We start from the raw sequence: 15,972 nt of genomic DNA, 5'->3' as shown, positions 1-15,972 counted from the left end.
TGTGAATGTGATTACATAGATTTCTCATCTGTCACACTTGGGATTCTTCTTTTTCCTCCTCTTTTTTAACTTGACTGAAAATGATATCTGAGAAATAGACCCATCAAATCTGAAGTCAGGCATCCCCCCTCGGTGTCTCCTCTGGCAGTTCATGCAGACATGTAAACGACCCACGATGATTGAAGGGCTCTCTCAGATTGAATAGTGATTAATGAAGAGCTCCGCTGCTTGTTGGAAGGCAAATGGGCCCGTTAGGTTTTTGTACATGTCAGGCACGGGGAGCGGGTAGGATAATCTCGCTGTGAATGTTTCAACAAGCAGCCTGAGAGATTGCACTTGGCACACATCAGCCTTTATAATAATGACGACTTTATTAGGAGAAGGAGGATGGAGTGTTCCAAAGAGCTTCTTCTCTCCTCTCTCTGTCTTTCTCGTGCTCATTCATTGCTTAGGAAACCACATCACCATTAGAAAATTCAGTTTTTTAATTATTTTCAGAGCCTGCTCCGCATCCAAGATTAGAGCTTCATTGTGTTCAGTGCTTCATAGACATGTAATGAGAGACAGCTTTTACCCCACTGTGCTTTCAGTCTAAATAAACTGGGGGGAGGGTGGGATGCGTGAATGGTGGCATAGGAAAGAGAGGTTTGTAGAGGCAAAGTGACTCGGTGAAGCTTCCATAGCAGGTCAAGGTTGAAACCTGGCATAGAATCTAAATCTCCTAATTTGATGTTCATGGACAATGGTTTTTCAGTTGCATAAGTCTTCTTAAGACCCAAAAAAGTTTCTTATTACATCTTGGATTGACAATGAGACTTTTCAAGGTTGTACACAAGGAACCAAAGAGAAAGAGAGAGAGCTGCCTTCAAACTAGCTGAAGTGTGGCAGAGCAAGATTCAGGTCCCAGAGCAGTGTCTTCTCTATCAGGGATGTCAGACTCATCTGGCCCTTTGGGTGCCTTGATCATCAAATCTTTCTAGATGAAAGTTTCATCAAAATTGCTGCATTTCTATGAAAAGTCCTGGTTTTGACCAATTATTTCCCAATGGAGGAAAATTCATTAAAAAATTCCCAATCAGCTTTACTTCTGGCTCTGAGGGCAGTGTTTTGCTCACTGGGTGGAACTGCTAAATGAATGCTTAGTGACCTATTTAGCTGATATAATGCTGAGAGAGGAATACTCATCTTCAGCTTGGTGACAGCTAGTAATGGGTGATGCCTACCAGGGCTTGGGTTTAACCACAGTTAGCTGATACTTTGCTGAGTATGACTCATTCTTGTCTGCACTGATCAGTCAGTTATCATCTGTGTCCTGTCATTTAACTTGATAGTTGAACATCAAGTTCAAAAAACTATTTCATTTCCTATTGTAAGCAAAAACCTTGGACTTTTCTAGGGTTCTATCCTCTATATTTTAAATATGCATTTTACAGCAGAAAGTAGCTTCAGTGTGGTCCTCCTTAAACCTTGACTGTTCCTCAAGTCTTTTTTTCTGTTAAAGTTGCAGAGGTCTCAGGAGTTGGGTGTCCCCTTATTCACCCAGTACTGCACGGATTGGAAGACAAGCCACCCTAAGGGGTGAAACTTGCTGATCCAGCACAGCCCAGGTCTCACTGGTCCCACCAATGACCTATGGGACCATTTAGAAGGGTGTGGCAGTAGATGCTAACATATTGGGGGATCAGGAGTGCTTCAAAGGGGGACAGTTGGTTGAAGGTAACAATGCAAGAGGTTCAGATAAGAGAAACTAACACCAGAATGGCCAGCCTTGGTATCAGGGCTGTTGTCCACTTTCCCCTTCCTGCAGGTCTTAAGCTGATGTAAGAGATGGCACTGGTGTCAGAAGACTTGAGCCAGGACAGGTTCTTCTAGACCCTTTAGTGCTATAATAAGGGAAGTCGGCTCTTTGCTTTGGGAAGGAAAATTGAACAGGAATGACCCAGCTGCCATTTTACATCCTTTGTTGATGTGGACTGTGGAAGAAGGGAAAAATGGAGTTGAATCTCCATTATATGTAAGGGTGCAAAAAACATGTATTCAGCTTAGGCTATAGGGAAGTCAAAAGGACATGACCCAAAACTGCCAGACTAACACAAGACTGGGACCATCCTGTCCTAGTCTAGTAAAAAACAAAAGCTTAGCACAAAAGTAACCACAAACCAGCCTGCTGAGTCAGCCCAAAATGGGAAGTGACCCCTAAGGTTGCAAGTTAGATGAGAGACCCTAAAAAAATTTTTTTGCTAACATAATCATAAATGGAAAACACGTGCTTTACTAACAAAGTCATGGCAAATGCTGATTGGTTCTGTCGTAGCTATGCTTATGATGTCATATTTTCTATATGAACTCGCCTCACCTGTTGTATGGGGTCAGACCTCTTCACAATTCTCCAATTGTGTATGAGTCTGTCCAGAATGCATTCTCTAATAAACCAAGCTTCTGCTGACCTGACCTAAAGTTTGCTGCGTGGGTTTACCATGACAGGACTCAGAGTCTCGCACTGTCTCCTCTCCCAACGTATGATATAGCAGCATAACAAACTGATGACAGAATCGCTGTTTGCCCTGGCCTCCCCATAACCCTCAAGTTGGCTTTATTCAGATTGCAAATAAAGCAGGGTCTGTGAGGAGCACTTTATTCCAGACAAAGCAATTGTATTTTAGTGTGTGTTCACCTGATCCAGGAAGAGCCTGACTGGATGTATGGGCTACTAGTCCCATCAGCCTACTAGTCAGGCCAAAGGTATTAAACTAGTCTGTGTTGCTGGCCAGTGGGATTTGGCATAGACTTAAGCTGCCTTTATTGAGAAAAGGATCCTTATTCCTAGTCTAGACAAGACCCCAGCGCATCTTGTCTTTCCTGTGTCTGCCTTTTAGACTAGAAGTTCTCCTGGGCCAATGCTGCTGCTTATGTGTTATTTGTGTAATGACAAACACAATTAGTATGAGTATGACTAAATGTTACTACTAATAATATATCTATCCAGTGGAGGGAGCAATGGGAATTTTGGCACCAGTACACAAAATTCAAATGCAAAGTACCTGCTTACCACCCAGGCTTCATGCTCCCTCTCTTATGATCAGGGATCCTAGTTTTCTCTGATTTAAAAAAATCCCCAATTTTTTAATTTAAAAAAGTAACCCAACATCCACATTTTCCCATTATTAAAATGAAACACCACTAATATACAGATGCATATATAGTGGGGTTTCATTCTGATCACAGAAAAATGTGGATTTTGGGTTCCTTTTTTCAATCTGAAAACGGGGGATTTTTTTAAATCAGAGAAAACCAGGATCCCTGCTTATGAGAGAGGCTATGAATTTTTAATGACCACAGGTGGTCAGGAAAGCCTGGGTTTTGTCTCTCATGTGGTAGACAGAAGCACCACTCTGAAATGCTGGGTCAGGCCTGACTCCCAGGAAAGAAAGTCACCTACTGAATGTCATCACTTCACACAGTAGAGGCCATGCGATCTAAAGCAGGGGTCAGCAACCCACAGATACAAGGCTTCAGCAGCACTCACTTTCTCTGAATTGCCATGGGGAGAAGCAGCACCTGTAGGAGCTGGTGATATAGTTAGGGTGAGGTGACCAGGGCAGCCAGCCAAGGTTGGGGGAGCACAAATGAAGAAAAGGACTTGGGGGTTACAGTGGCCAATGAGTTGAATATTAGCCAACTATGTGCCCTTGTTGCGAAGAAAGCTAATGGCAGACTGGACTGCACTGGTAGGAGCGTTGCCAGCAGATTGAGGGAGGTGATTACTTCCTTCTATTTGGCACTGTTGAGGCCACATCTGGAGTACTGTGCTCAGTTTTGGGTCCCCGCTACAGGAAGGATATGGACAAATTGGAGAGAGTCCAGTGAAGGGCAACGAGCATGGTTAGGGGGCTGGGGAACATGACTTGTGAGGAAAGGCTGAGGGAACTGGGCTTATTTAGTCTGGAGAAGATAAGACTGAAGGAGAGTTTATTAACAGCCTTCAACTACCTGAAGGGTGGTTACAAGGAGGATGGAGCTGGACTGTCCTCAGTGGTGGCAGATGACAACAAGGAGCAATGGTCTCAAGTTGCAGCAAGGAAGGTTTCAGTTAGATATTAGGAAAAGCTTTCTCACTAGGAGGGTAGTAAAGCACTGGAACAGGTTACCCAGGGGAATTATGGAATCTCCATCCCAAGAGGTTTTTAAGACCTGCCTCAACAAAGCCTTGGCTGGGATGATCTAGTTGGTGCTAATCCTGCTTCCAGCAGGGGGTTGGACCAGATGTGACCTCCTGAGGTCCCTTCCAGCCCTCATCTATGGTTCTAAGAAGAGAAAGGCTGTTGCTCCAGCTGAGGAATTACATTGACAGCCAGGTGGAAACTGGAACTCGCTGCTGCCCCTGTGAGTGTAGCAGCTGCCTTGAACACCTGGCTGTGTTGTTATACCCCTGATGGGAGCTCTCCCCATGCTGCCACAGGGAGAAGTGGCAGCAGTGGTGATGGCAGTGGCCAGGTCCTAGTCTACCCACCTCTGACCCCAGCTGGGTCATTCCACCATGCAGCCTAAAAATGTTGCCAACCAGCAGTTAATGGATGGAGGAGCAACTGAGGAGATTAGGGAGCTTCTGCCTGTACTGCTGATGACTCTCAGCCAGTTGCTACTCTGCTCCATGCCTTATGCTTTTGATGAGTGCATAAGTGGCATAAAGCATGGACGGGAGTAGCAATTCTCTCAAAAGGACTGATTTTAATGTAGGGAGACATGCCAGATATCTTGCTCAGGTAGCAATGGGAGGTAAGTGGTGGCCCGGTGGGTTCTACACACCCTGCCAGGGCCCTGGGTCTTTGTTAGGCAGCTAACACTCATGCAGTTGCAGTTTTACTGCTAGCAGTATCCAAACTAGTTGGAGGAAACCTAGTTCAAGCATCAGTGCACCTTAATAAAATGTAGACATAGCAGTGGTTTCTTGACCTGTAAAATGCGGCTAATGATCCTGACCTTCTCTGTAAGGCACTTGTATTGTCCAGGTGTAAAGAGATGTCTCTCTGTATACAGGACAGCCTTGGTGTTGGAGGTCTGCTATCCAAACTCTCTTTCCAGACCCCACTTCAACTACATCTCTACTATCACCACAGGAGAGCTGCCATCATCCTAATGATCCACCTCACACCATACTGCTGTGCGTTGAGACAGAGATAAATTGGGTCTCTCTGGGATTGAGTGTTAGAAGGGCTGCCGTGACTGAGCTGCAGTGGCAGAACTGAGTACAGAGACAATAACAAGAGTTGGGACACAGGTGAAGCTGCATGAAGACTGCAATAGTAGGCATGCCACAGGTCTGCGCTGAGGCTGGATGACAGAGCAGTATGAACTCCTGGGACTGGCAAACATGGGTATGGGGGTTGCATTTTAGGACAGAGTTTCACCGGCAGCTTTGCTTGTGGGATAAACAAGTTCTACCCAGGTCCCCCTGTTGTAAGCAGAATGGGGCTGTTGCAAAATCCCAGCTCCTTTCTGCATGCTGAAATAGCAGGGGGATGGGAGCCAGGTTTGAAGGACACTGACAGCACCACATGTAGGAATTTGGATGACTCCTGCCTGTCCAACACCTGGTTCCCGCCATTGCTACCTAACCTCCTGCTTTCACCCAACATGAAAGGAGTAACTAAAGCATTTAAACTGAAGAGGGGGAAAATGATGAGAGAAGATTATATTTTGTTAACTGGGAAGCATTAAACTTTGATGGCAACGTGTTTGTGCACAGACCACAGTGAACTGCTTCAGGCGTGCTTCCTTCAGCAGTTTCCCATTAATAAGTCTTTGTGAGCATTCCCAGGCATGTAAACTTTAAATAGATAGCTTGTCAGCTGAGAATTGAGCCTTTCATAGATCTCTTTGATGGAACAGCTTTTCAAAACAAAAATCAGGGCAGAGAGGGAGTGTTTACAACTTCTCTAGCCATAAAAGATGATGGATAGGTCTTTAAGATGCTGTCAAGATAGCTAAACAGCTATTAAGATGTGGGTGGGTTCAGGAGGGGGTTTGCTTATACAGAAAGTTCCCCCATGTTACAGAACCCCCTGCTGTCTCTTCCTGGGCCACAATAGCAACCTGGTGTCCAGTTTCCATCTAGCCATTGTTGCATAACTGGAAAAATCCCAGGCCTCGTTCACAAGTGGAATTCTGGATGTACAAAAGCTGGCGGCAATTGTTCCATGAGGCCAGGGTCCATCTGCATAAGCAGGTAATGACATCGTTGTCCAACCTGGAAGTCCCTCACTTGATTAGTTCTTCCTTCAATATATCCTGGTTTTCTTTGGGAACTGGAGGAAAAAAGACTGTATGAACAGAACTCAGTTCCTCAAGTAGAATAACCAAGATCTTCAAAAGCATTTAGTGATTTTAGTGAATTGAGTTATTTTGGTGCATTTTGAGACAGCCCAAGGGGGCTGAGCCCTCCAAAGTGCAGGCACTCAATACTTTGAAGTCTCAAGCTGGGCAGCCAGTGATGGTGGCAACCAGAATTGTGAGTCATTTTCAGAGATGCTGGCCCTTTTTACACATCTGGGATCAAGCCATTTGCACGCACCTTTCCACATGCTCCCTGCAGCTGGATCTTCTTGTACTAAGTCAGGGGAAGAAATACAAGTTGCTGATAAGGCGTCTGAGACACTCTGGTTCTTAGTCCAATTCCAAACATTGCAGATACTTTTAGTTACAAAGATCAGATCTAACTCAGGAGATTCCTGTAAAGGAGTGACAAATTCTGCTCTTGTGGACATGGAGTGGAAGCAGCATCAGCTTTCGATTTGTGACATTATCTCTTACCCTCCAAAGAGCTCCCATGGTGCTAAAGAAGAAATATCACTTCCCACCTGGTGAGACAATGTAATCGAGTTGCTTCTTTGCTTTCAAACACAGAACTCAACTCAGCTGACCACAGACACCTCTGTAACAAATCTGGTTGGTTTCAGTTTACAGGGATGTGTTCAAACATTTTTTTCCCATTTCGGTCTACATGAGTCCATGCCTCCCAGGCCAGATCCTCAGCTGAGATAAATTGTCCCTAGGACCACCAACCTCAGCACAAAACTGAATCTTCTGCTGGCATTTGCCCCCAGGGAATCAAGCCCTTCGCCTTCTTTAGTGCAGAGATGCCCAGAAGCAGCTCCATTGGGGGAATTCTCTCCAGCTTTGCTTTGCTTTCTTAAATAGCTGGAAAAGTGCATTATTTTTGCATTAAAAATTCATTTCAGAACAGCTAGTTTTCATAAGGTGTAATTAAGTGAGTTCTCCTCCTCCATTAGCTGTCCCCAGAGTTTACAGGGATCGTTCTCTTCTCTTTTCCTCTTCATTTCACTCTCTTTTAATCCTTTTACAACTCACTTCAGCGTCCCAGGAGCCTGAGGAGGCCAGATCCTTGCCTGGTCTAAATTGAAGCCACGCAGCACAAATGAAGAGAGCTATGGCAATGTGTACCAGTTAAAGACATGGCCCAGTATTCCACCAGTGATCTAAAACTGGAAGGGGCCACTTGGGTCACCCAGTCAGTCACGTTCAGTCCCTTGCTGTTGCAGACAGTGTTCCAGAGCCTCTCGCACAGCCTGATTGCGTCCCATCTTAGAAGGCTACTGGAAGGCTATTCCAGGTCCCCTCTGCTCTGATGGTTAGAAACCTTCTGTTTTTCATATCAGAATTGATCCCTAGCCACTTTCTATCCATTTGTTCTTGTGCCAACATGCTTTTTTAGCTTACATAGTTTTTTTCTCTCCTCAACAATATATAGATTCATAGATTCATAGACTTCAGGGCTGGAAGGGACCTTGAAGATCATAAAGTCCAGCCCCCTGCCCCAGGGGCAGGAAGTCAGCTAGGGTCAAAGGACCCCAGCAAGATAAGCATCCAAACATTTCTTGAATGAGTCCAGAGTAGGTGCCTACACCACTTCTGGAGGGAGTCTATTCCAGGCCTTGGGGACTCGGACAGTAAAGAAATTTTCCTCATGTCCAGCCTAAAATGGTCTTGGAGGAGTTTATGACCATTGGTCCTTGTTATCCCTCGGGGCGTTCTGGTGAACAGACGTTCTCCCAGGTCCTGATGCACACCCCTTATGTATTTATAGTCAGCCACCAGGTCCCCCCTGAGCCTGCATTTTCCAGGCTCGACAGTCCCATGGCTCTCAGCCTCTCTTCATGAGGCCTATTCTCTTGCCCTCTGATCATGCATATGGCTCTCCTCTGGACTCTCTCAAACTTCTCGACATCTTTCTTGAATTGTGGAGCCCAGAACTGGATGCACTACTCAAGCTGCAGCCTCACCGACCAATGCCAAGTACAGCAGTAGGATGAGATTTACTTGAGAAGATCTATGGGTGCAAGCCAGAGTTTCTGCCAAGATCATTCCTGTTCCCCCTTTCAGCCTTCTTCTTTGCCACTTGCCAAGTCCTGCCCTGGATCTTGCCTCAACTTTGTCTCCAACTTTGGTTTTAGTTCATGCCTCAGTATTGCTCTCAAGCTCCTCAATTTCTAGTTTCTGCCAGCTGTTCCTAGTATCCTGGTTCTTGGTCTCTGGTGCTGTCTTAATGACAATTTCTGGTTACTGGGTTCTCCAGTAATATGAACACCTCCTCCTACCCATTTTCTAGACCACCTATGCCTCAGTCCGGGCATTTTTTTTCTTCAGTCATTACCTATTTCCAATCAGTGAGCTCCCCAGTGGCAGCAGATTTGTGCTACCATGTCTTCCTGCATGATATCCAAACCCTCACCTATACTGATGATGCCTCCTATCTTTGTATCATCAGCGCACTTCACCAGCCCACATCTACCTATTTGCCAAAGCCAGTAATCATTAGACAAGACTAATCCTCAGACTTCTATTTAAGGAACTCTGTTAGTAACTCCTCTGCAGCCTGATACTTCCTCTTTCAGCGTGGCCTGTTATCCCTTTTAATCTAATTCTTTACCCATATTTATCATTTTACTGCTAATCTACATCTTTTCCAGATTAACTAATGATATCCCATGTGGCACCATATTAAATGTCTTACTGCAGTTCAGAACGATAGAATCTACTGCATTACCTTTGTCTAGAAAATAAGCTTTCTTGTCAAAGAAAGGCATGGGCTTAGTCTGACATGTTCTGTGTTTGGTAAAAATGTATTCCATGTTACTTCTGTGTCCTGAATTATTCTTTCCTTCAAAACTTGTTTTCTAGCCCTGTATACTTTTGTGGTCAGAATAGTGAGCTTGTAGGTGACTGGATCATATTCAAGGATAGAAGCCTTATTCTCACCCTCTGGAGCAGGCCGTTGTCTTATTAACCAAACGGAGCTCTCAAACAGACACTGAAAACTGCAACCAGACAAGCCACCAGGCAACAGACAGACAAACAGATTCACTTTCTGCAAGCCATAATGATTTTGCCCCCATATTTGTCTCAGTTTCAACTTAGAAGGAAGTAGGAAATGTTTGTTCATCTCATTCAGTCCCCTGCCTCCCTGCTGATGGCTCATCTATAAATTAGATTCATAGATTCATAGATGTTAGGGTCGGAAGGGACCTCAATAGATCATCGAGTCCGACCCCCCTGCATAAGCAGGAAAGAGGGCTGGGTTCAGATGACTCCAGCTAGATGGTTATCTAACCTCCCCTTGAAGACCCCCAGGGTAGGGGAGAGCACCCCCTCCCTCGGGAGCCCGTTCCAGACCTTGGCCACTGGAACTGTGAAGAAGTTCTTCCTAATGTCCAATCTAAATCTGCTCTCTGCTAGCTTGTGGCCATTATTTCTTGTAACCCCCGGGGGCGCCTTGGTGAATAAATACTCACCCATTCCCTTCTGTGCCCCCGTGATGAACTTATAGGCAGCCACAAGGTCGCCTCTCAACCTTCTCTTGTGGAGGCTGAATAGATCCAGTTTCTCTAGTCTCTCCTTGTAGGGCTTGGTCTGTAGGCCCTTAACCATATGAGTGGCCCTTCTCTGGACCCTCTCCAGGTTATCCGCATCCCTCTTGAAGTGCGGCGCCCAGAATTGCACGCAGTACTCCAACTGCGGTCTGACCAGCGCCCAGTAGAGGGGAAGTATCACCTCCTTGGACCGATTCGTCATGCATCTGCTGATGCACGATAAAGTGCCATTGGCTTTTTTGATGGCTTCGTCACACTGCCAACTCATGTTCATCTTGGAGTCCACTAGGACTCCAAGATCCCTTTCCACTTCCGTGTCACCCAGCAGGTCATTCCCTAGGCTGTAGGTGTGCTGGACATTTTTCCTCCCTAGGTGCAGCACTTTGCATTTCTCCTTGTTGAACTGCATCCTGTTGTTTTGTGCCCACATGTCCAACCTGTCCAGATCTGCTTGCAGCTGTTCCCTGCCCTCCAGCGTGTCCACTTCTCCCCATAGCTTTGTGTCATCTGCAAACTTGGACAGAGTACATTTCACTCCCTCGTCCAAGTCACTGATGAAGACATTAAAGAGTATCGGTCCAAGGACTGAACCCTGTGGGACCCCACTTCCCACACCCTTCCAGGTCGAAACCGACCCATCCACCACGACTCTCTGGGTGCGACCCTCCAGCCAATTCACCACCCACCGGACTGTGTAGTCATCCAAGTCACAGCCTCTTAACTTGTTCACCAGTATGGGGTGGGATACCGTATCGAAGGCCTTCCTGAAGTCTAAGTACACGACATCCACCCCTCCTCCTGTGTCCAGGTGTTTCGTAACCTGGTCATAAAAAGAAAATAGATTGGTCAGGCACGATCTGCCTGCCACGAACCCGTGCTGGTTTCCCCTCAGCATAATTTGTCCTGCCGGGCTCTCACAAATGTGAACCTTGATAATTTTTTCAAAGACTTTGCCAAGTCTTTGAAAACTCAGGAAAGTTCATCTGAATTAAATAAAGGTGTGCATATAAAATGGTTTAGTTTAAATCACTAGGTCCTGTGCGCATTTATATGCAGAATGACTGGCCTTAATTTGGTTTAGCTTACTTCATTTTAAATATTAATTCAGATTAGTTTTCCAGAGTGCCCCTATATGGACAAACCCAACAAGGGTTGGGTTCACAGTCACAGTCTGTTTACAGACGTGTAGTTTCTCAAGATAGAAAGGACTATCCTGATTATTTAGTCTGACTTCTGGGCTGTGTTATGGAAGTAAATTCCACCCAGTGAGTCCTGCATCTTTGCAGTGCTTCTTCGTGCCTTGGTTTTTGTATCGGTTGAAGTAGGTCTTGAGACTTACCATCCTCTTCTGAGAGCTTTGGAACCTGGAGGGGAAAAAGCCTGGTCTCCTGCTAGGGCTGTGTTTCTGCCAACGTAGGTCAGTAGTTGGACAGGTAAGTGAAAGTGCCCTCTACAGGCTTCAGTCGGCCCATTAATGTTGGAGAAGTTCATACCCTGGGATCCTTTTCAGGCTAATACGAATGCACAAGGTCACATTCCTTTCACAATTGTAAGGTTAGTTTTCTAACCTCAAGTGCTGAGAGACTTGTTTTCTTTTCCAAAATTATGATTGAGATTGATTAGGATTTATTCTTTTTAATTAAGATTGAGAGGCTGGAGCCCCAGGGTACAGCAGATTCTTAATTAAGATTGAGAGGCTGGAGCCCCAGGGGACAGCAGAATAAAGAAGAAAGACAATTATGTAGCAATTACACAGCCTCATAATCACATTATACATGGGGATATAGCCCAAGACATATCAAATCCATTGTAAATAGGTCATCAGAAACCCATGAGATGTTAACAGATTTGGTCACTACAGTCAGAGTCCAGAGGTGAGAACTTGTTACCAGTCTAATCCACAAAGAATGTCCCATTTAGGGATCCTTACTGAGAATGCCTTTGTGATGCGTGACTTCACAGCCCTATGACCTCACGGCACCTGTTCCTCTTAGTCTGTCTCTGCTCTTGAGACAGACAGCATCATCTCTGCAGGGCTTTTGGGGCATGTTGAGAAAAGATATCCTGGGGAAGAGCTTGAGCCGTTAGACTCTTGAAAGGTGGGCCCCACCACCATTTATCTGAATTTTTAAAAAGAATGAAAATCCTAATTCATTTGATTTAATATCTCCTTTTGTTTTTAGGGATTTGGTGGGAACCACTGGTAACAGGTAGAAAGAGCTATGGAAACACTCTCACCTCAAGTGAGTATTTCACTGATCAAATCATCCATCTCTTCCTTGCTGGTAAGTGGATTCTTTCATATTCAAATGAACTTCTATCTTCAACCATATATCCAAATCGCATCGAGTTAAGGGAAAGACTTCCACTGACTTCAGCTCTATGCAGACCATGTACTGGAGGGCAGCTTATATGCAGTTCCTGAAATCTGTTGAGTGTATTGGGAGTGTAGAGCAATGCCATTAAAGTGGTGGTGATGGTCCTGTAGGGGACTGAATATCTTGGAGGAGATCTTGAAGATCTTCCTCTCCTGGGAAATGGGTTTGAAAATACCTGGATCTTGGTGCCTTTCAAAGCCAACTTAACATGCTTCTCAGGAGCCCGTTGTATTAACCTGTGGGACACATTTTGTTAGTGAAAGTTGACTTAAATTCAACAAAGCAAGAATTTGGCCCATCACTTCCATCAACATCCAGAGAGGAGCTAAATCTATCAAAGGCAGTGAAACCCACTCTTTCTGCCCTTTTGTTTGAAGCCAGAACATAAACAGTGATCTCAAGAACACTTTTGATCGCTTGCTGCATACAGGAGCAAGTTGGGAAGTTACAGTAGGTAAGCATCCGAGTTTTACGGCATGCTCTCAGGATCATTTGGCTGGATTTCCTTTTCTACATGGATACTTTCTCAACCTGAAGAAACTCTTGTACTTTGGCATTTTAATTGCATTATTATATTTTGTCCTGTGGATGCAGACCTTCTGTGATTGCAATGGGATTTGTTCTTTTTGCCTGGTTCTGCATATTTAATTCTCACTGCAAGTTGTTTCTAATTAAGCCCTTTTGACCTGCACCATTTTTGCCTTTGACCATGAATGGGAGCAGGCTTGGAACCTGATTAAATATAAGAATTTAGGCCTAGGCAGCAACAACCCCCCTCCCCCCACCCCCCCACCCCCAGGACTTAGGAGTATGAATTCCATTTTCAACCAATTTAGTAAGGCATTTTAATAAATGTTATTTCCTGTGTGCATTGGGGAACTGCATTATGTTAGAGAACATGTGAATGAATTCAGTGGTCAATGCATATTTGTACCTAGTGTAGGCAAGAAAATTGGGATTAACCAGAGCTAGATAACACCCGAAGAAATGTGGTTTTATTTCTTGTTCTCCTGTAGATTTCCTCTGTGACCTGTGGTAAGTTGCTTGGAGCCTTACTGTCTCAAATATTTTGCTCTGCAATAGGGATAATAGCAATAAACCGGGACCATTAGTGTATATAGAGCTGGAACACTACTGTTCTTGTTTATATGATGACTCCTGATGCAAAGGTTAAACCCCACTGCTCTTACTGTATTTTCTCCCATACAGCCTGGTCTGGAATATAAGATGCCCCTGGTTTTTTGAAAGGCAGAATGAAGAAAAGAAAGATTTTTCCAAATTATTCCATATTTTTTCAGTTGCCTTACCCTTCCATTTTCTACTTAAATAAAGCTGCAACTCTAGCTGCCACTGAAGACTGTACTAAAAGGGTAGATCTATAATTTTGAAAAGAACTGAATTGGTTCCAAGTTTATTATACGTAGAAAATCAGCTTCCCTGCTTAATACACCCTTTCCAATTTGGGGAGGAGGGTTTGGGGGTTTTTTTGTGGGGGAGGGGGGAAGATGTGTATTGTACGTGAGAAATTATGGTAATATCAAAGCATGAACTCATTGGCCTGGCTCCATCAAAAAGCGGTAAATGAACGAGTCACATAGAGCCTGTTAGTTCTAGGCTACTGCAACTTAAGCTTCTGTTTTTGGTTGGAGGACTTGTGTCCTCTTTAGATCAGCAGAGATGACCCCATATAATGTACAAGTATGTCAGTAAGTTACACCGCTACTTCTTGGGCTAAAGGATTGCATTCATGACTTCAGTGGCAGCAGCAATCATAAACCATTGCGGGACTTCAGGAGGTGCAAAGTGATATTTACCCCCTTGTTAGTTAAAACCTGGCCACGTGTTTCTGACACAGCTCATTTTCCAAGTTCAAAGACAGGCCCTGGACATCAAGAGCTCTTTTTATCCCCAAAATAATCAGGATAGTTTACACATTTGTAACTCTTCACAGTTATTTTACCTGCCACTGAAGTGCAGCCACTTTTAGGCTGCTATTTAAGAATGCAGAGTAACAAGATCCAACAATTTAGGATGGGACATGAAGGATACCATCTTGCCAGTGGAAGGTGCAGAGGGCTTTAGATACACACAGTGTAATTGGCCAAAATGGGCTCCAAGCAGCACATAGGTCCTGTGTTAGATCTTTCTGTGAGATTTTTACCAGCCCTGGTGGGACGGCGTGAATGTGATGTCATCTTGTTCAATCGCAGATTACCGCACGGGCCCTGCTAACCAGGGGCCCCACTTGCGGCTTGCTCCTCATTGGCAGGAAAGTGAAAGCCGCAGTTTTAAACTTGACACTGTTTTTGTCTCCCCATTCATGGGCAACAAGCAGCTGGGCTGCCAGGCGTAGGTAGAGGGAGAAAGAGTTATTTGGGTGGGCTGAGCATGTGTGCGCACCTCCCCGGCAGGTAAGTCTGTGGGGGAAGTGATGGGGGGAGGGGGAATAGCCTTGCGAGGGGCGGGACAGGTCAAGGCCCCAGCAGTGAGGGAGGGAGCAGGGCACAGGCAGGCCCCGCTCACCCCAGCTCCTGCTCCTGCCTGTGCCCTGCTTCCTCCCCTACTGCTGGGACCTGGATCCTGCCTCTCTGCCCCCGCAGCAGTGAGGGATGGAGTGGGGCTGGGACAGGGGCAGGCCCTGCACAGCCGGGGCAGGGCACGGGATGGAGCGATGAGTGGCTTGTCTGGGGGGTGCCTGGTGTGGGGCGGGGGTGGCGGCTTCTGCTGCTGCACATACCCTGGGAGGGCATGGGGGCTGTGTGCCCAGGATCGGCGTGTCAGATGAGGGTGGACTGTGGGCTGGGGCTGGGCTCTTCCTGTTGGGGGGTTGGGCAGCACTGTACTTGGGGAAGGTGGCGGTGGCAGTGGGAGTGGGGGCTATGGTGATTTGTGGGTTTGCTGCAGCCCCCCAGCAAAGCCCCACTTCCAGTGCCACTGTCACCTGCTCCAAGTGGTAGCCCAGCCCAGCCCAGCCCAGCCCAGCCTCTCCTGCCCGCTCACCCCCGCTGGGAAGGACCTGGTGCAGCCCTGGCCCTAGCCCACAGTGGCAGCCCCCCCATGCAGATCTGGGGGCCCATGCCCCCCACTCCTCCCAGGGTGCTCATATCAGCAGGAGCTGTGCCTCCCAGACACACCCCAGACATGCTGCTCACAGTTCAGTCCTACGCCCTGCCCTGGCTGTACAGCGCCTGCCCCAGCCCCAGCTCCAGCCCTACTCCCTCCCTTACTGATGTGCGCACGTCTCTTCCCACCATTGCTGCAGCCACCGGAAGCCCGTGGCTGGGCTGCCTCATGGCCCTACTGCTGCTGTGCATTTGGGCAGACTAAGCCCTGTTAGCCCCACCACCACCCTTCTGCTGCTTATGCTGCCAGGGTCCCTCAGCCAGTCAGAGATAGGGAACAAAAATGGTGCCAAGTTTAAAACCACAGCTTGTGCTTCCCTGCTGAGAAGTGAGCTGGAAGCGGAGCCCCTCCACCAGTCAGTGATGGTGGGAGGGGGCGGTGGGAACCTGCAAAATTAAAGGTGTTACTGCACACATGGGCAGGAGCCCTGCTGGGTGGCCAGCTTCCTGCAGGTAAGGCTAATGTGGGGGAAGGGGTTGTGGGGAAGCAAGGGGTTGGGGCAGATCAAGGCCCCCCCGTTGAGGGAGGGAGAGGGGTAGGGGCAGGGGCTGGGGGCGACGGTGGCCCGCCCGGGCGGGGGAGGG

General features: G+C 46.6%; 1 protein-coding gene across 1 annotated transcript in view; it reads left to right on the top strand.

Moving 5' to 3' along the window:
- Positions 1 to 11,935: 11,935 nt before the first annotated feature.
- The window catches only part of TBC1D21 (TBC1 domain family member 21), a 28,091-nt gene continuing 24,054 nt past the window's right edge, over positions 11,936 to 15,972 (top strand). Inside the window, exons 1-2 of the mRNA XM_006026263.1 lie at positions 11,936 to 11,986; positions 12,071 to 12,172. Coding sequence (XP_006026325.1) covers positions 12,110 to 12,172 — 63 coding nt within the window. The 5' untranslated portion in view covers positions 11,936 to 11,986; positions 12,071 to 12,109. The remainder of the gene's footprint in view (positions 11,987 to 12,070; positions 12,173 to 15,972) is intronic.

The sequence above is a fragment of the Alligator sinensis genome, unplaced genomic scaffold, assembly GCF_000455745.1.
Source record: "Alligator sinensis unplaced genomic scaffold, ASM45574v1 scaffold492_1, whole genome shotgun sequence".
Taxonomy (NCBI): domain Eukaryota; kingdom Metazoa; phylum Chordata; order Crocodylia; family Alligatoridae; genus Alligator; species Alligator sinensis.
This window is presented reverse-complemented; position numbering and strand designations above follow the sequence as displayed.